Source organism: Salmo salar, unplaced genomic scaffold, assembly GCF_905237065.1.
Source record: "Salmo salar unplaced genomic scaffold, Ssal_v3.1, whole genome shotgun sequence".
In the NCBI taxonomy this organism is placed as follows: Eukaryota; Metazoa; Chordata; class Actinopteri; order Salmoniformes; family Salmonidae; genus Salmo; species Salmo salar.
The window spans coordinates 11,327-31,745 of record NW_025548027.1 but is presented as its reverse complement, the minus strand read 5'-3'; the positions used below and the strand labels follow the sequence as shown (position 1 = coordinate 31,745).

The 20,419-nt window shown below is 44.7% G+C and overlaps 1 protein-coding gene across 6 annotated transcripts; it reads left to right on the top strand.

Annotated features, from left to right (window-relative positions):
- Nucleotides 1-1,211: 1,211 nt before the first annotated feature.
- Nucleotides 1,212-17,286, top strand: LOC123723787 (membrane-bound transcription factor site-2 protease). 6 transcript variants are annotated; one of them, XM_045711860.1, is made up of 8 exons: nt 1,212-1,692; nt 9,846-9,994; nt 10,503-10,881; nt 11,088-11,191; nt 13,081-13,208; nt 13,733-13,851; nt 15,666-15,846; nt 16,213-16,331. In XM_045711860.1, the coding sequence occupies exons 1-8, from the start codon at nt 1,618-1,620 to the stop codon at nt 16,314-16,316; spliced, it is 1,239 nt and encodes a 412-aa protein (XP_045567816.1). In that variant the 5' UTR covers nt 1,212-1,617; the 3' UTR covers nt 16,317-16,331. The 6 variants fall into 6 exon arrangements, with proteins under 6 accessions (XP_045567816.1, XP_045567814.1, XP_045567815.1 ...); XM_045711858.1 differs by lacking the exon at nt 16,213-16,331 and adding an exon at nt 16,863-17,286 and having other exon boundaries at nt 1,213-1,692; XM_045711859.1 differs by lacking the exon at nt 16,213-16,331 and adding an exon at nt 16,474-16,592 and having other exon boundaries at nt 1,213-1,692.
- The last annotated feature ends 3,133 nt before the right edge of the window (nt 17,287-20,419 follow it).

Sequence of the window (20,419 nt, the reverse complement as noted above, 5' to 3'; positions counted from 1 at the left end):
AGGGATTGTGCGTTCTTGGTGTAACTTGGGCAGTTGTTGTTGCCATCCTGTACCTGTCCCGCAGGTGTGATGAACGGATGTACCGATCCTGTGCAGGTGTTGTTACACGTGGTCTGCAACTGCAAGGACGATCAGCTGTCCGTCCTGTCTCCCTGTAGCGCTGTCTTAGGTGTCTCACAGTACGGACATTGCAATTTATTGCCCTGGTCACATCTGCAGTCCTCATGCCTCCTTGCAGCATGCCTAAGGCACATTCACGCAGATGAGCAGGGACCCTGGGCATCTTTCTTTTGGTGTTTTTCAGAGTCAGTAGAAAGTTCTCTTTAGTGTCCTAAGTTTTCATAAATGTGACCTTAATTGCCTACTGTCTGTAAGTTGTTAGTGTCTTAACGACCGTTCCACAAGCATGGGAAACAGTGTTTAAACCCTTTACAATGAAGATCTGTGAAGTTATTTGGATTTTTACGAATTATATTTTCAAGACAGGGTCCTGAAAAAGGGACGTTTTCATTTTTTGCTGAGTTTATATACAGAGGGTACACTAACCCTAACCCCCCCCCTTCTAATTTCCTTAATTTTGTCACTACAGTCAAATACTTTCTGTGGCACACATCAGATTCAAATACTTTCTATAGAACAAACTTCACGTCAGGATAGGCAGCCGAAATGAATAATTCATGTATGTGTGTTATATTAAACATAGTGGAGTTACTCTCTCCTCTATGTTTAATATAACACACATACATGAATTATTGTAGGCAAGCAATAAACATTTCAGAACAACTACTGGTCGAATAAGACATGGGATAGATTAATTTTGGCAAATAGATGTATTTATAGACTAATACACTTGAAACAAATAGATGTATTTATAGACTAATACACTTGAAACAAATAGATGTATTTATAGACTAATACACTTGAAACAAATAGATGTATTTATAGACTAATACACTTGAAACAAATAAATGTATTTATAGACTAATACACTTGAAACAAATGGCCAAACCGAAAACTGGAGACATTACTAGTGCCTCCCCCACAATCAAACCGCCATAAAAATGAAATGAAACGCAGCCTAACGTGATCATTGACAGCTGCCTTGAAGGACACAAATAAAAAATGCTTTTTGCTACTAAGATCAGTGAAATGTTGGCTAAACTGACAACGGAGTGAAGAGCAGAAATTTCAACTAGCAAGCAAGTCGCAGCAATGAAGAACTGAGTGTGTGCGGGGATTCTGGCAGCAGGTTTTCAGCACAACACCGTCATTTACCGGGACGATCCTTCTCCACTTTACTGTCTGACCTTATCGACTGCTCTGGTTTACCGGGACGATCTTTTACTGTCTGACCTTATCGACTGCTCTGGTTTACCGGGACGATCTTTTACTGTCTGACCTTATCGACTGCTCTGGTTTACCGGGACGATCTTTTACTGTCTGACCTTATCGACTGCTCTGGCCTTACGTCAGCAACCCGGAAGTGGCGTCGCACAGTGGTGAAGGTTTCAGTAAACAGTCGGTTAGCAACAATACCGAATCATGAGCTGGTCTCTAACCGTGTAGAGATTGAGTTATATTTATTTCCCGCTGTATGTGTCTGTTCTTTCTCTCGCCATGATTCCCGTGCCGCTCGTCGTGTGTGTTTTGGGCGGCTGGTGTTTCGTCTATCTAACAGACGTGCTTCTGAAGGTAACGTTTTACTGACTATATGCTCGCTAACGTTAGTCATTAGATCCGGTCCCTCGACCAAGTTATCTGCACGACGGACCAGATCTAACGAGTAATGTATTGTTATGTAATTAACTAACGTTAACTAACTAGTTCACTATTCCGCTATGTTTCCATCTGACATAGTAGAATGTGTTTCCTGTAATAGCTAGAAACGTGTTATGGTCACATGGTGATCCATGTACAGAACGATGCATGTAGTAGGATTTGTATACATTCTGCTCTGTCCAGGCCTGGCAGTGAAGTGTCTAGACCAGGGATCCAGAGCTGGGTTACACTTTCCCACATCCCTAACAAACACAGCTGATTAAACTGGGGTAAAAGATGGCCAGGGGCTAGTTAGGACTCAGAAATGGTGTTGGGGTCACTGCTATATAGGGGCTAGTCGCACCTGCTGGTGAAAAGAATTTAGAACAGCCAAATAATTATAAATAACGTCGCATATTCCGTATCACAGGGTAGCCTTTTGTCTTCTACCAAACCAATGGTTGTTCGACAAAACTAAGCATCGGACGTCATTGATCACATATTTCTGATAAAGTGATACAAGCATCAGCACACTGTTTCGAGGCAAACTGCTTAGCAATGTCGATGCATGCCTCGGAGCTTCGGAAACAACCGTAACATTACTACTGTCCTACCAACCTTTTCATTTGGTGGCACCAGAACGTCATTTAGTTGCACCATTTCGTTAGTGTTCCATAATGTTCCTGCATTCCATACAGAACCAGGCTAATAATGACTAGCCATCTTTTAAATTAGCATGCCCTTGTGTTCATAGTCCAAATAACTGTCATGGTCCAAACACACCAAGACAGTCGTGAAGAGGGCACGACAACACCTTTTCCCGCTCAGGAGACTGAAAAGATTTGGCATGGGTCCCCAGATCCTCAAAAAGTTCTACAGCTGCACCATCGAGAGCAGGTTGCATCACTGCCTGGTATGGCAACTGCTCGGCATCTGACCGTAAGGAGCTACAGAGGGAAGTGCGTACAGCCCAGTACATCACTGGGGCCAAGCTGCCTGCCATCCAGGATCTATATACCAGGCGGTGTCAAAGGAAGGCCCCAAAAATTGTCAGAGACTCCAGTCACCCCAGTCATAGGCTGTTTCTCTGCTACCGCACGGAAAGCGGTACCAGGGCACCAAGGCTTCTACCCCCAAGCCATCAGACTGCTGAACAATTAATCAAATGGCCACCGGACTATTTACATTGAACCCCCCCCCATTTATATTGTACACTGCTGCTACTCTCTGTTTATTATCTATGCACAGCCACTTCACCCCTACCTACATGTACAAATTACCTCGACTAAACTAAACCCTCGCACATTGACTCGGTACCGGTACCTCCTGTATATAGCCTCGTTATTGTTATTTTATTGTGTTTTTTATTTTTTACTTGAGTTTATCTAGTAAATATTTTCTTAACTCTTTCTTGAACTGCACTGGTGGTTAAGGGCTTGTAAGTAAGCATTTCACAGTAAGGTCTACACTTGTTGTATTCGGCGCATGTGACGAATAAAGTTTGATTTGAATTTTACATTGATTTGGATAGATTTAATGTAGCTGTTAAAGTTCAAAAAGAGACTTAAAATGAAGTACAACACTTATTTATTGCAGATTTCAGTGCCATTTGTAATTTTCTGCTAAATCTTCTAGAGGGAAGAATTAGAAAAATCAATACTTGATACCACAGCAAAAAAAGACTGATTTCCCCAAAATCAAAAAGACTGATTTCCCCAAAATCCAAAAGACTGATTTCCCCAAAATCCAAAAGACTGATTTCCCCAAAATCCAAAAGACTGATTTCCCCAAAATCAAAAAGACTGATTTCCCCAAGTTTTTTTGTTCAGGTTTTTTGATCTCACAACCACTTTATCTTTTATGAATTTTAATTTAAAAATGTTTTCCCCTTTTTTATCCCCAATTTCATGATATCCAATGGGTAGTTACAGTCCTGTAGGGGCTAGGACGATCAGTGTGCGTACGGGGGCTAGGACGATCGGTGTAAATGGCAGAATGATATGGCCTAAAATTCATATCTACATTTTTTCAAACTTATGGGCGATTCACTGTATATACAGTTGAAGTCAGAAGTTTACATACACCTTAGCCAAATACATTTCAACTCAGTTTTTCACAATTCCTGACATTTAATCCTAGTAAAAATTCCCTGTCTTAGGTCAGTTAGGATCACCAATTTATTTTAAGAATGTGAAACGTCAGAATAATAGTAGAGAGTGATTTATTTCAGGTTTTATTTCTTTCATCACATTCCCAGTGGGTCAGAAGTTTACATACACTCAATTAGTATTTGGTAGCATTGCCTTTAAATTGTTTAACTTGGGTCAAACGTTTCGGCTGGCTTTCCACAAGCTTCCCACAATAAGTTGGGTGAATTTTGGCCCATTCCTCCTGACAGAGCTGGTGTAGCTGAGTCAGGTTTGTAGGCCTCCTTGCTCGCACACACTTTTTCAGTTCTGCCCACAAATCTTCTATAGGATTGAGGTCAGGGCTTTGTGATGGCCACTCCAATACCTTGACATTGTTGTCCTTAAGCAATTTTGACACAACTTTGGAAGTATGCTTGGGGGTCATTGTCCATTTGGAAGACCCATTTGTGACCAAGCTTTAATTTCCTGACTGATGTTGCTTCAATATATGCACATAATTTTCCACCCTCATGATACCATCTATTTTGTGAAGTGCACCAGTCCCTCCTGCAGCAAAGCACCCCCACAACATGATGCTGCCACCCCCGTGCTTCACGGTTGGGATGGTGTTCTTCAGCTTGCAAGCCTCCCCCTTTTTCCTCCAAACATAACAATGGTCATTATGGCCAAACGGTTCTATTTTTGTTTCGTCAGACCAGAGGACATTTCTCCAAAAAGTACCATCTTTGTCCCCATGTGCAGTTGCAAACTGTAGTCTGGCTTTATTATGCCGGTTTTGGAGCAGTTGCTTCTATCTTGCTGAGCGGCCTCTCAGGTTATGTTGATGTAGGACTCGTTTAAAAAAAATATATATATATATATATATATATATATATATATATATATATATATATATATATATATATATATATATATTGCTAAAAACACAAGGAAGGGGTAACATTAAAGTATTAGAACATGAAGGACAAACAATACAGCATCAAGACACCATCAAACATGTATCAGTCTTTCTGCATCAGAGCCATCCTTATGTGTGAGGGTGCATGATAGTGATATAAAATATGTCATAGTGTCCTTTTTCATGGTCACAATCTAGTGAAACCCGATTCCTCCAAGATCCCCCCACAGTTCCCCAATAGCTGCTCCCTCAATCCTCCAAGATCCCCCCACAGTTCCCCAATAGCTGCTCCCTCAATCCTCCAAGATCCCCCCACAGTTCCCCAATAGCTGCTCCCTCAATCCTCCAAGATCCCCCCCCACAGTTCCCCAATAGCTGCTCCCTCAATCCTCCAAGATCCCCCCCCACAGTTCCCCAATAGCTGCTCCCTCAATCCTCCAAGATCCCCCCACAGTTCCCCAATAGCTGCTCCCTCAATCCTCCAAGATCCCCCCCCACAGTTCCCCAATAGCTGCTCCCTCAATCCTCCAAGATCCCCCCCACAGTTCCCCAATAGCTGCTCCCTCAACCCTCCAAGACCCCCCCACAGTCCCCCCCGGAGGAAAATAAAAATCCAATTAATTCTATTCCCCCCAAGAACCCCCCAACGCACCAACAACCAAGAGAATAAACTAAAGAGAAAAAACGAAAACATAGAAGAAAACAGCAAACAACAATGCAAAAAAATGTAAACAAAATAATACATTTAAAACAATGGACATCATGGATAACTGAAATCATAACAGCAATGCCAACTGTATATGTTTGTGTGCATGTCTGGCACTATTACATGTATGTGTGTGTTCTTGTATGTGTTTATTTGAATGAGAGTGTGTGTACATGCATGTGTACAAACTAGAGGTCGACCGATTATGATTTTAACGCCGATACCGATACCGATTACAGAAAGCATCTCCTTCCTGAGAGGTATGACGGTTGCAGGTCCCATGGTATTTATACTTGCGTACTATTGTTTGTTTAGATTAACATGGTACCTTCAGGCGTTTGGAAATTGCTCCCAAGGATGAACCAGACTTGTTGAGGTCTACAATTATCTTTCTGAGGTCTTGGCTGATTTCTTTTGATTTTCCCATGATGTCAAGCAAAGAGGCACTGAGTATGAAGGAAGGCTTTAAAATACATCCACAGGTACACCTCCAATTGACTCAAATGATGTCAATTAGCCTATCAGAAGCTTCTAAAGCCTTGACATCATTTTCTGGAATTTTCCAAGTTGTTTAAAGGCACAGTCAACTTAGTGTATGTAAACTTCTGACCCACTGGAATTGTGATACAGTGAATTATAAGTGAAATAATCTGTCTGTAAACAATTGTTAAAAAAATTACTTGTGTCATGCACAAAGTAGATGTCCTAACCGACTTGCCAAAACTATAGTTTGTTAACAAGACATTTGTGGACTGGTTGAAAAACGAGTTTTAATGACTCCTACCTAAGTGTATGTAAACTTCTGACTTCAGGTGTATAGTGTGTGTGTGTGTTTTCTCTATATAAGCTTAGTTAAGGTGAAATACACTGCATTTCAAACGGGGCTTGTGTTTTTATACCTAGGCTAAATTCAGTATAAACCTTCCACCAACACAAGAACCATTGGTCATTTTAATTATTTTATCAAAATAGTTTACCAGTTTTTTTTTGCAATAGACAGACATGAAATCCATATCAGCGACTATCTATGAAAATGACTTTTTTGTAACAAATTGAACCAGAACTATGCGTATCTACTACTAATGACCAACATCTTGTAGCAGTTATTATTTATATATTTATATTTATATATTTATATATATTATTATAGAAAATTAACCCAGGTCTCATAAACACATCTCCCAAACACAACGTGTTAGTGATTAGCCAGCTAGTCTTTCTATAAACACATCTCCCAAACACAACGTGTTAGTGATTAGCCAGCTAGTCTTTCTATAAACACATCTCCCAAACACAACATGTTAGTGATTAGCCAGCTAGTCTTTCTATAAACACATCTCCCAAACACAACGTGTTAGTGATTAGCCAGCTAGTCTTTCTATAAACACATCTCCCAAACACAACGTGTTAGTGATTAGCCAGCTAGTCTTTCTATTTAAAGTCTAGCCAACTTGGATCTATTTGCTTGATAGAAAGTTAGTTGAATTGTTATGAACACATCCTTCTGTCCGTCTTCAACTGTTTGAGCAGCATGCTATCCAGTCCACTTTGTTCAAGTGTTGAAATCAAGTGGCCTACCTTATTTTTCACAATGAGAAGAACTTGCCAATTCCTTATATAATTGTTTGATGCTTATTGCACATTTATAAAACTAGACGGCTGGTAATACAGTCTTTGGGTAAAATCCTTCTAGCTGTAAGTGTTACCATAATGCCGCGTTCGACAAACTGAGCATTCATTTTCCATATTCAATGTTGGTTCTAATAGTGTCTGCTCTGTGTGCGATTTGAGGAGTTGAGATGTAAATAGGGTATCGTTAGGAAGGTTTTCTCCTCTATTACAGTAAAATAATGTTTCGATGTCCATAAGACTGATTCTGTTGGACCAAACCTAAAATGCAAGTAGCGAGTTCAAACCGCTTGTCAGAGTGAAAGTGCTCTTATCTTTATTGTTGAGTGTGTGTGTGTGTGTGTGTGTGTGTGTGTGTGTGTGTGTGTGTGTGAATGAGAGAGTGCAGTCACAGTAGGAGTGAAGGAGACAGACCAAAAAGACAACATGAGAACAAGCGGACAGAAACGGTCATAAGACTCTTTCGTATTGTCCGAGATCTCTAAAGGTTGGAAAGCTGCCGCGGTCATCCCCCTCTTCAAAGGAAGTGACACTCTAGACCCAAACTGTTATAGACCCATATCCATCCTGCCCTGCCTCTCTAAAGTCTTCGAAAGCCAAGTTAATAAACAGATCACTGACCATTTCAAATCCCACCGTACCTTCTCCACTGTGCAATCTGGTTTCCGAGCTGGTCATGGGTGCACCTCAGCCACGCTCAAGGTACTAAACGACATCATAACCGCCATCAATAAAAGACAATACTGTGCAGCCGTCTTTATCGACCTGGCCAAGGCTTTCGACTCTGTCAATCACCGTATTCTTATCGGCAGACTCAACAGCCTTGGTTTCTCAAATGACTGCTTCGCCTGGTTCACTAACTACTTATCCGATAGAGTTCAGTGTGTCAAATCGGAGGGCCTGTTGTCCGGACCTCTGGCAGTCTCTATGGGGGTGCCACAGGGTTCAATTCTCAGTCCGACTCTTTTCTCTGTATATATTAATGATATCGCTCTTGCTGCGGGTGATTCCCTGATCCACCTCTACGCAGACGACACCATTCTGTATACTTCTGGCCCTTCTTTGGACACTGTGTTAACTAACCTCCAAACGAGCTTCAATGCCATACAACTCTCCTTCCGTGGCCTCCAACTGTTCTTAAACGCTAGTATAACTAAATGCATGCTCTTCAACCGATCGCTGCCTGCACCCGCCCGCCCGTCTAGCATCACTACCCTGGACGGTTCTGACTTAGAATATGTGGACAACTATAAATACCTGGGTGTCTGGTTAGACTGTAAACTCTCCTTCCAGACTCATATTAAACATCTCCAATCCAAAATTAAATCTAGAATGGGCTTCCTATATCGCAACAAAGCATCCTTTACTCACGCCGCCAAACTTACCCTCGTAAAACTGACTATCCTACCGATCCTCGACTTTGGCGATGTCATCTACAAAATAGCTTCCAATACTCTACTCAGCAAACTGGATTCAGTCTATCACAGTGCCATCCGTTTTGTTACCAAAGCCCCTTATACCACCCACCACTGCAACCTGTATGCTGTAGTCGGCTGGCCCTCGCTACATATTCGTCGCCAGACCCACTGGCTCCAGGTCATCTATAAGTCTATGCTAGGTAAAGCTCCGCCTTATCTCAGCTCACTGGTCACGATAACAACACCCACCCGTAGCACGCGCTCCAGCAGGTATATCTCACTGGTCATCCCCAAAGCCAACACCTCCTTTGGCCACCTTTCCTCTCTGCTGCCAGTGACTGGAACGAATTGCAAAAAATCGCGGAAGCTGGAGACTTATATTTCCCTCACTAACTTTAAACATCAGCTATCTGAGCAGCTAACTGATCGCTGCAGCTGTATATAGGCCATCTGTAAATAGCCCACCCAATCTACCTACCTCAACCCCATATTGTTTTTATTTACTTTCTGCTCTTTTGCACACCAGTATCTCTACTTACACATCATCTGCTCATCTATCACTCCAGTGTTAATCTGCTAAATTGTAATTACTTCGCTACTATGGCCTATTTATTGCCTTACCTCCTCATGCCATTTGCACACACTGTATATAGACTTTCTTTTTTTCTATTGTGTTATTGACTGTATGTTTCTTTATTCCATGTGTAACTCTGTGTTGTTGTTTGTGTCGAACTGCTTTGCTTTATCTTGGCCAGGTCGCAGTTGTAAATGAGAACTTGTTCTCCACTAGCCACCTGGTTAAATAAAGGACTTGTTCTCAACTAGCCTACCTGGTTAAATAAAGGACTTGTTCTCAACTAGCCTACCTGGTTAAATAAAGGACTTGTTCTCAACTAGCCTACCTGGTTAAATAAAGGACTTGTTCTCAACTAGCCTACCTGGTTAAATAAAGGACTTGTTCTCAACTAGCCTACCTGGTTAAATAAAGGACTTGTTCTCAACTAGCCTACCTGGTTAAATAAAGGACTTGTTCTCCACTAGCCACCTGGTTAAATAAAGGACTTGTTCTCAACTAGCCTACCTGGTTAAATAAAGGACTTGTTCTCCACTAGCCACCTGGTTAAATAAAGGACTTGTTCTCAACTAGCCTACCTGGTTAAATAAAGGTGAAATATAAAATAAAAAAGCACAAAACCTTAATTCTTGCGATACCGGTATTTGGAATATTGTGTGTAGGATAATGGCAGAGGATGTTATAACACGTTCTTTCTCCTCCTCTCCCTCAGTTGTCTGAGTCATATGGTCATTGTTATGAGATGTGGCTAGGGTCAAAGGGTCTGTCTCTCTCTCCGTTCCACATCCGCTGGCAGACCTCCCTCTTCAACCGCCTCTTCTCACGCTGCGCTCGCATCAACCCCCACGCCCTCTACCTCTGGTAAGACCTGACCTCTGACCCTTAACCCCCACGCCCTCTACCAAGACCTGACCTCTAACCCTTAACCCCCATGCCCTCTACCAAGACCTGACCCTTAACCCCTACGCCCTCTACCTCTGGTAAGACCTGACCTCTGACCCTTAACCCCCACGCCCTCTACCAAGACCTGACCCTTAACCCCCACGCCCTCTACCTCTGGTAAGACCTGAACTCTGACCCTTAACCCCCACGCCCTCTACCAAGACCTGACCTCTGACCCTTAACCCCCACGACCTCTACCAAGACCTGACCTCTAACCCTTAACCCTCATATCCTCTACCTCTCTGGTAAGACCTGACTTCTAACCCTTAACCCCCACGCCCTCTACCAAGACCTGACCTCTAACCCTTAACCCCCACGCCCTCTACCTCTGGTAAGACCTGACCTCTAATCCCTGACCTCTGACCCTTAACCCTCATATCCTCTACCTCTCTGGTAAGACTTGTGCCTGGTTCCACTGTGTGTGCAGGTTTACCAGTGGTCTAGTGTTTGGCCTGGTGTCTATGTGCGTGTGCAGGTTTACCAGTGGTCTAGTGTTTGGCCTGGTGTCTATGTGTGTGTGCAGGTTTACCAGTGGTCTAGTGTTTGGCCTGGTGTCTATGTGTGTGTGCAGGTTTACCAGTGGTCTAGTGTTTGGCCTGGTGTCTATGTGTGTGTGCAGGTTTACCAGTGGTCTAGTGTTTGGCCTGGTGTCTATGTGTGTGTGCAGGTTTACCAGTGGTCTAGTGTTTGGGCTGGTGTCAATGTGTGGTTCGGTGGTGCTGCTAATTAGAACCCTGCAGCAGACTGTCCATCAGATGACATCAGACCACCCTCAGGGAGCCAATCAACAGACACTTCAGGTGGTGGTACGTACAAAGAACGTGTGTGTGTGTGTGTGTGTGTGTGTGTGTGTGTGTGTGTGTGTGTGTGTGTGTGTGTGTGTGTTACTGACTGGTGTGTGTGTGTGTGTGTGTGTGTGTGTGTGTGTGTGTGTGTGTGTGTGTGTACTGACTGGTGTGTGTGTGTGTGTGTGTGTGTGTGTGTGTGTGTACTGACTGCTGTGTGTGTGCAGGTCCCAGGTATAAACCTGCCAGTCAGTCAGCTGGCCTACTTCTTCTCTGCTCTGCTGGTCAGTGGGGTCATACACGAACTGGGCCATGCCGTGGCAGCAATACGGTAAGATATATACACACACACACTAACTGGACCATGTTGAACTGAGTCACTAGCTGGACCATGCTGTAACTGAACTGGACCATGCTGTAACTGAACTGAGTCACTAACTGGACCATGCTGTAACTGAACTGGACCATGCTGTAACTGAACTGAGTCACTAACTGGACCATGCTGTAACTGAACTGAGTCACTAACTGGACCATGCTGTAACTGAACTGAGTCACTAACTGGACCATGCTGTAACTGAACTGAGTCACTAACTGGACCATGCTGTAACTGAACTGAGTCACTAACTGGACCATGCTGTAACTGAACTGAGTCACTAACTGGACCATGCTGTAACTGAACTGAGTCACTAACTGGACCATGCTGTAACTGAACTGAGTCACTAGCTGGACCATGCTGTAACTGAACTGAGTCACTAACTGGACCATGCTGTAACTGAACTGGACCATGCTGTAACTGAACTGAGTCACTAACTGGACCATGCTGTAACTGAACTGAGTCACTAACTGGACCATGCTGTAACTGAACTGAGTCACTAGCTGGACCATGCTGTAACTGAACTGAGTCACTAACTGGACCATGCTGTAACTGAACTGAGTCACTAACTGGACCATGCGTAACTGAACTGAGTCACTAACTGGACCATGCTGTAACTGAACTGAGTCACTAACTGGACCATGCTGTAACTGAACTGAGTCACTAACTGGACCATGCTGTAACTGAACTGAGTCACTAACTGGACCATGTTGTAACTGAACTGAGTCACTAACTGGACCATGCTGTAACTGAACTGAGTCACTAACTGGACCATGCTGTAACTGAACTGAGTCACTAACTGGACCATGCTGTAACTGAACTGAGTCACTAACTGGACCATACTGTAACTGAACTGAGTCACTAACTGGACCATGCTTTAACTGAACTGGGATAAAACAGATATGCACCAGACTACAAGGATTAAATTAATTTGAGATTAATGTGCATTTACACCCCATCACTTCAGAAAGCAAATCAAATAATTCAAATGTTTAAGGATCTTTTTTTTTTTGCGATTTAACTTTCACGTACTCCAACCAGCGATTCACTTCCTCATCGTCGTTGTGTAGTACGGGGGCTCTGAAAAAATATTATTTTATTTCACCAATAAACACCAAATACCTATTTTTGGAAATGTAAATGCTCTCAGTATTGTGAGGCAGGTTTTTAGATGTTGTACACATGGAAAAAATGGTACCTTTAAAATTGTGTGTGTGTGTGGTGTGTGTGTGTGTGTGTGTGTGTGTGTGTTGGTGTGTGTGTGTGGTGTGTGGTGTGTGTGTGTGTGGTGTGGTGTGTGGTGTGTGTCTGTCTGTCTGTCTCTGTGTGTGTGTGTGTGTGTGGTATGTGGTGTGGTGTGGTGTGTGTCTGTCTGTCTGTCTGTCTGTCTCTCTGTGTGTGTGTGTGTGGTGTGTGGTGTCTGTCTCTCTGTGTGTGTGTGTGTGTGTGTGGTGTGTGTCTGTCTGTCTGTCTCTCTGTGTGTGTGTGTGGTGTGGTGTGTGGTGTCTGTCTCTCTGTGTGTGTGTGGTGTGTGGTGTCTGTCTCCCTGTGTGTGTGTGTGTGTGGTGTGTGGTGTCTGTCTCCCTGTGTGTGTGTGTGTGTGGTGTGTGGTGTCTGTCTCTCTGTGTGTGTGTGTGTGTGGTGTGTGTCTGTCTGTCTGTCTCTCTGTGTGTGTGTGTGGTGTGGTGTGTGGTGTCTGTCTCCCTGTGTGTGGTGTCTGTCTCTCTGTGTGTCTGTCTGTCTGTGTGTGTGTGTGTGTGGTGTGTGGTGGTGTGGTGTCTGTCTCTCTGTGTGTGTGTGTGTGTGTGGTGTGTGGTGTCTGTCTCTCTGTGTGTGTGTGTGTGTAGGGAGCAGGTACGTGTGAACGGTTTCGGTGTGTTTGTGTTCGTGGTTTATCCCGGAGCTTTCGTAGATCTCTTCACCACACATCTCAACCTCATCTCACCTGCCCAACAGCTACGCATCTTCTGTGCAGGTAAGATTCTCACACACACATCTAAACTAGGAGAGCAAACACACGAGAGCGTGTGTACTATTGGGTAGCTTCTAACCAGAACATCGTCCGTTGTTTTCTGTTCATGTTGAATCAAATCTGTTCGTCCACTTGGCAGGTGATCACTAAGACACCACTCTCTAACGGTGAACATGTTTTAACTAACCATCTTCAAAACTCGCCTCTCTCTCTCCCCCTTTCACTCTTCCCCTCTCCTCTCTTGCTCCCTCCCTCCCTCCCTCCCTCTCTCTCTCTCTCTCTCTCCTCCCTCCTCTCTCCCTCCCTTCTTTCTCCTCTCTCTCTCTCTCTCTCCTCTCCTCTCTCTCTCTCCCCTCCTCTCCTCTCTCTCCTTCCTTCCTCTCTCTCCCCTCCCCTCTTCCTTCCTTCCTCTCTCTCCTCTCTCTCTCTCTCTCTCTCTCTCTCTCTCTCTCTCTCTCTCTCTCTCTCTCTCTCTCTCTCTCTCTCTCTCTCTCTCTCTCTCTCTCTCTCTCTCTCTCTCTCTCTAGGGGTGTGGCATAACTTTGTGCTGTGTGTAGCAGCGTTGTGTTTCCTCTTCCTGTTGCCTGTCTTACTGTTTCCTGTTTACTACACTGGGGCTGGAGCCCTCGTCTCCGAGGTGGTGCAGGTTAGTGTGGGACAGTAGTGTTAACCTCTATGGGCTAGGTGGGACGCTAGCGTGCCACCCGTGGTGCACTCCATCAACAGCAGGTGCATTTCAAGAGCGGCAAATTTGAATCCAAATAAATGTCAAAATTCAAATTTTTCAAACATACAACTATTTTACACCCTTTGAAAGATAAACATCTCCTTAATCTAACCACGTTTTACGATTTCAAAAAGGTTTTACGGCGAAAGCATAAATTTAGAGTATGTTAGGACAGTACATTTACAAGAGTTGTGTGTAATGTTTTGTCAAGTCAAAGACAGGGTCACCAAAACCATAAAACCAGCTAAAATGATGCACTAACCTTTTACAATCTCCATCAGATGACACTCCTAGGACATTATGTTAGACAATGCATGCATTTTTAGTTCTATCAAGTTCATATTTATATCCAAAAACAGCGTTTTACTATGGCATTGATGTTGAGGAAATCGTTTCCCTCCAATAACCGGCAGTCAAGTCAGCGTCACAAATTAAATAATTAAAATTAGAAAACATTGGTAAAATATTATATTGTCATTTAAAGAATTATAGATTTACATCTCTTGAACGCAATCAACTTGCCAGATTTAAAAATAACCTTACTGGGAAATCACACTTTGCAATAATCTGAGCACTGCGCCCAGAAAAATACGCGTTGCGATACAGACTAGACGTCATGTTGGGGAGATCTATGTAAATAATCCATTACCTTTGATTCTCTTCATCAGATGTCACTTCCAGGTATCACAGGTCCATAACGAATGTAGTTTTGTTCAAAAAAGCTCATCATTTATGTCCAAAAATCTCCGTCTTGTTAGCACATGATCTAAGCCAGCCGGACTTCTCGTCATGAACGAGGGGAAAAAATATATTTCCGTTCGTTCAAACGTTGTATAGCATAAATCATTAGGGCCTTTTTTAACCAGAACATGAATAATATTCAAGGTGGACGAATGCATACTCTTTTATAACGTATTGGAACGAGGGTACCCAACATGAACTCGCGCCAGGTGTCTAATGGGACATCATCGTTCCATGGCTCTTGTTCGGTCAGATCTCCCTCCAGAAGACTCAAAACACTTTGTAAAGGCTGGTGACATCTAGTGGAAGCAATAGGAAGTGCCAAAATATTCCTCAGCCCCTGTGTTTTTCAATGGGATAGGTTTAAAGGTAATACAACACATCAGGTATCCACTTCCTGTCAGAAAATGTCTCAGGGTTTTGCCTGCCAAATGAGTTCTGTTATACTCACAGACACCATTCAAACAGTTTTAGAAACTTTAGGGTGTTTTCTATCCATATATAATAAGTATATGCATATTCTAGTTACTGGGTAGGATTCGTAACCAGATTAAATCGGGTACATTTTTTTTATCCAGACGTGCAAATGCTGCCCCCTAGCCCTAACAGGTTAAGAGCTGAATTGATACGATAATAATAAATAGAACGTTAAGTTTCTAACATGAATGTGCACCAGGGTTTTTATTATCCTTTGAACTACTACTGGTAGTGTGAAGCCATCATTTGTCCCATTTAACAATTCCCCAGATTAGCAAACGTATTTCATTTCAAACTTGACATTTCTCTAGTATCGACTACTTCTAATGAACCATATCAGCAAAATTCCTGTGTCGATCATTTTCAGTTAATTGTCCCAGCTCTAGTGTGTTTGTGTGAACAAGCTGGTTTAGCCCTCTTGTAAGGTAACAATCTAGTGTTTAACTCTCTCTCTGTGTGTGTGTGTGTGTGTGTGTGTGTGTGTGTGTGTGTGTGTGTGTGTGTGTGTGTGTCAGGGCTCTCCTGCAGATGGTCCTAGAGGTCTGTCAGTAGGTGACATGGTGACGGGGCTGGAGGATTGTGACGTCAGAACAGTAGAGGACTGGAACTCCTGTCTCACAACCCTCACACACACCCCTCAGACTGGATACTGCGTCCCCACACACACCCTGCAACCCAGCTGGGCCCACGGTCGAGGTACACACACACACACACACACACACACACACACACACACACACACACACACACACGAATACTGTGTCCCCACACACACCAATGTTACTAATGCCTCTCTTTCACTCTCTCCTCTCGCTCTCTCACTTTCCTCTTCCTCTGTTTGTCTCTGTCCTCTCCCTCCTCTTCCTGTAGTCTACAGGAGGATGGATACTTCTATAGAATGCTGCAGTAACAACAGTCTGATTTCTCCCTGTAGTCTACAGGAGGCTTGATACTTCTATAGAATGCTGCATTAACAACAGTCTGATTTCTCCCTGTAGTTTACAGGAGGATGGATACTTCTATAGAATGCTGCAGTAACAACAGTCTGATCTCTCCCTGTAGTCTACAGGAGGCTGGATACTTCTATAGAATGCTGCAGTAACAACAGTCTGAACTCTCCCTGTAGTTTACAGGAGGATGGATACTTCTATAGAATGCTGCATTAACAACAGTCTGATCTGATCTCTCCCTGTAGTCTACAGGAGGCTGGATACTTCTATAGAATGCTGCAGTAACAACAGTCTGATCTCTCCCTGTAGTTTACAGGAGGATGGATACTTCTATAGAATGCTGCAGTAACAACAGTCTGATTTCTCCCTGTAGTTTACAGGAGGCTGGATACTTCTATAGAATGCTGCATTAACAACAGTCTGATTTCTCCCTGTAGTTTACAGGAGGCTGGATACTTCTATAGAATGCTGCATTAACAACAGTCTGATTTCTCCCTGTAGTTTACAGGAGGATGGATACTTCTATAGAATGCTGCAGTAACAACAGTCTGATCTCTCCCTGTAGTTTACAGGAGGCTGGATACTTCTATAGAATGCTGCAGTAACAACAGTCTGGTCTGATTTCTCCCTGTAGTCTACAGGAGGATGGATACTTCTATAGAATGCTGCAGTAACAACAGTCTGATTTCTCCCTGTAGTCTACAGGAGGCTTGATACTTCTATAGAATGCTGCAGTAACAACAGTCTGATTTCTCCCTGTAGTTTACAGGAGGCTGGATACTTCTATAGAATGCTGCAGTAACAACAGTCAGTCTGATCTTTGCTTCTCCTACACCAAACTACAGGACAAGGAGGTGAGACGCACAAACAGACGCACAAGCAAGCAAACAAACACACACACACACATAGGGCTGACCCCATTTAGGTACAGTCCAATAGGCACAGTCCAATAGGTACAGTCCAATAGGTACAGTCCAATAGGTACAGTCCAATAGGTACAGTCCAATAGGTACAGTCCAATAGGCACAGTCCAATAGGCACAGTCCAATAGGCACAGTCCAATAGGTACAGTCCAATAGGCACAGTCCAATAGGTACAGTCCAATAAGTACAGTCCAATAGGTACAGTCCAATAGGAACAGTCCAATAGGAACAGTCCAATAGGCACAGTATGGTGGTAGGTGAATGGGGTAGTAGGTGAACGGGGTATGGTGGTAGGTGAACGGGGTATGGTGGTAGGTTAACGGGGTAGTAGGTGAACGGGGTATGGTAGTAGGTGAACGGTGTATGGTAGTAGGTGAACGGGGTATGGTAGTAGGTGAACGGGGTATGGTAGTAGGTGAACGGGGTAGTAGGTGAACGGGGTATGGTGGTAGGTGAACGGGGTATGGTGGTAGGTGCACGGGGTACGGTGGTAAGTTAACGGGGTAGTAGGTGAACGGGGTATGGTAGTAGGTGAATGGGGTATGGTAGTAGGTGAATGGGGTATGGTAGTAGGTGAACGGGGTATGGTAGTAGGTGAACGGGGTATGGTGGTAGGTAAACGGGGTAGTAGGTAAACGGGGTAGTAGGTGAACGGGGTAGTAGGTGAACGGGGTATGGTAGTAGGTGAACGGGGTAGTAGGTGAACGGGGTATGGTGGTAGGTGAACGGGGTATGGTGGTAGGTAAACGGGGTATGGTAGTAGGTGAACGGGGTATGGTGGTAGGTAAACGGGGTAGTAGGTAAACGGGGTAGTAGGTGAACGGGGTATGGTAGTAGGTGAACGGGGTATGGTGGTAGGTAAACGGGGTAGTAGGTAAACGGGGTAGTAGGTGAACGGGGTATGGTGGTAGGTGAACGGGTAGTAGGTGAACGGGGTATGGTGGTAGGTAAACGGGGTAGTAGGTGAACGGGGTAGTAGGTGAACGGGGTATGGTAGTAGGTGAACGGGGTAGTAGGTGAACGGGGTATGGTGGTAGGTGAACGGGGTATGGTGGTAGGTAAACGGGGTATGGTAGTAGGTGAACGGGGTATGGTGGTAGGTAAACGGGGTAGTAGGTAAACGGGGTAGTAGGTGAACGGGGTATGGTAGTAGGTGAACGGGGTATGGTGGTAGGTAAACGGGGTAGTAGGTAAACGGGGTAGTAGGTGAACGGGGTATGGTAGTAGGTGAACGGGGTATGGTGGTAGGTGAACGGGTAGTAGGTGAACGGGGTATGGTGGTAGGTAAACGGGGTAGTAGGTAAACGGGGTAGTAGGTGAACGGGGTAGTAGGTGAACGGGGTATGGTAGTAGGTGAACGGGGTAGTAGGTGAACGGGGTATGGTGGTAGGTGAACGGGTAGTAGGTGAACGGGGTATGGTGGTAGGTAAACGGGGTAGTAGGTAAACGGGGTAGTAGGTGAACGGGGTAGTAGGTGAACGGGGTATGGTAGTAGGTGAACGGGGTAGTAGGTGAACGGGGTATGGTGGTGGGGTAACGGGGTAGTAGGTGAACGGGGTATGGTAATAGGTGAACGGGGTATGGTAGTAGGTTAACGGGGTAGTAGGTGAACGGGGTATGGTGGTAGGTGAACGGGTAGTAGGTGAACGGGGTATGGTGGTAGGTGAACGGGGTATGGTGGTAGGTGAACGGGGTATGGTATTAGGTGAACGGGGTATGGTATTAGGTGAACGGGGTATGGTAGTAGGTGAACGGGGTATGGTGGTAGGTGAACGGGGTATGGTGGTAGGTAAACGGGGTGGTAGGTAAACGGGGTAGTAGGTGAACGGGGTAGTAGGTGAACGGGGTATGGTAGTAGGTGAACGGGGTAGTAGGTGGACGGGGTATGGTGGTAGGTGAACGGGGTATGGTGGTAGGTGAACGGGGTATGGTAGTAGGTGAACGGGGTATGGTGGTAGGTAAACGGGGTAGTAGGTAAACGGGGTAGTAGGTGAACGGGGTATGGTAGTAGGTGAACGGGGTAGTAGGTGAACGGGGTAGTAGGTGAACGGGGTATGGTGGTAGGTGAACAGGGTATGGTGGTAGGTGAACGGGGTATGGTGGTAGGTGAACGGGGTATGGTGGTAGGTGAACGGGGTATGGTGGTAGGGTAACGGGTAGTAGGTGAACGGGGTATGGTAATAGGTGAACGGGGTATGGTAGTAGGTTAACGGGGTAGTAGGTGAACGGGGTATGGTGGTAGGTGAACGGGGTATGGTAGTAGGTTGAACGGGGTATGGTGGTAGGTGAACGGGTAGTAGGTGAACGGGGTATGGTGGTAGGTGAACGGGGTATGGTGGTAGGTGAACGGGGTATGGTATTAGGTGAACGGGGTATGGTATTAGGTGAACGGGGTATGGTGGTAGGTGAACGGGGTATGGTGGTAGGTGAACGGGGTATGGTATGTAGGTGAACGGGTATGGTGGTAGGAGAACGGGGTATGGTGGTAGGGTCACAGGGTAGTAGGTGAACGGGGTATGGTAATAGGTGAACGGGGTATGGTAGTAGGTTAACGGGTAGTAGGTGAACGGGGTATGGTGGTAGGTGAGACGGGGTATGGTGGTAGGTGAACGGGGTATGGTATTAGGTGAACGGGGTATGGTATTAGGTGAACGGGGTATGGTAGTAGGTGAACGGGGTATGGTGGTAGGTGAACGGGGTATGGTGGTAGGTGAACGGGGTATGGTAGTAGGTGAACGGGGTATGGTAGTAGGTGAACGGGGTAGTAGGTGAACGGGGTATGGTAGTAGGTGAACGGGGTATGGTGGTAGGTGAACGGGGTATCGTAGTAGGTGCCAGGTGCACCGCATTATGTCAAGAACTGCAACGCTGCTGGGTTTTTCATGCTCGGTAGTTTCCTGTATGTATCAAGAATGGTCCACCACCCAAAGGACATCCAGCCAACTGGACACAACTGTGGGAAGCATTGGGGTCAACATGGACCAGCTTCCCTGGAGTCAACATGGACCAGCTTCCCTGGAGTCAACATGGACCAGCTTCCCTGGAGTCAACATGGACCAGCTTCCCTGGAGTCAACATGGACCAGCTTCCCTGGAGTCAACATGGACCAGCTTCCCTGGAGTCAACATGGACCAGCATCCCTGGAGTCAACATGGACCAGCATCCCTGTGGAAACGCTTCAACACCTTGTAGAGTTCGTAACTTAACAAATTGAAGCTGTTCTGAGGGCAAAAGGGGGTGCAACTCAATATTAGGAAGGTGTTCTTAATGTTTTGTCCACTCCGTGTACATCAGCAGTATTACATTTAGCCTTAATCACCGTCATTTCTCTACAATGTTTGTTTGGTTATGGTAATTTCTGTTAATGCATTCAATATATTATTATTATTATTATTA

Coding starts and splice junctions, on each gene's coding strand:
- LOC123723787 (XM_045711858.1), top strand. CDS start 1,618: ATGATTCCCGTGCCGCTCGTCGTGTGTGTTTTGGGCGGCTGGTGTTTC. Junction 13,852..15,665: donor TCGTCTCCGAGGTGGTGCAG/GTTAGTGTGGGA, acceptor TGTGTGTGTCAG/GGCTCTCCTGCAGATGGTCC. Junction 15,847..16,862: donor CAGCTGGGCCCACGGTCGAG/GTACACACACAC, acceptor TTCTCCCTGTAG/TTTACAGGAGGCTGGATACT.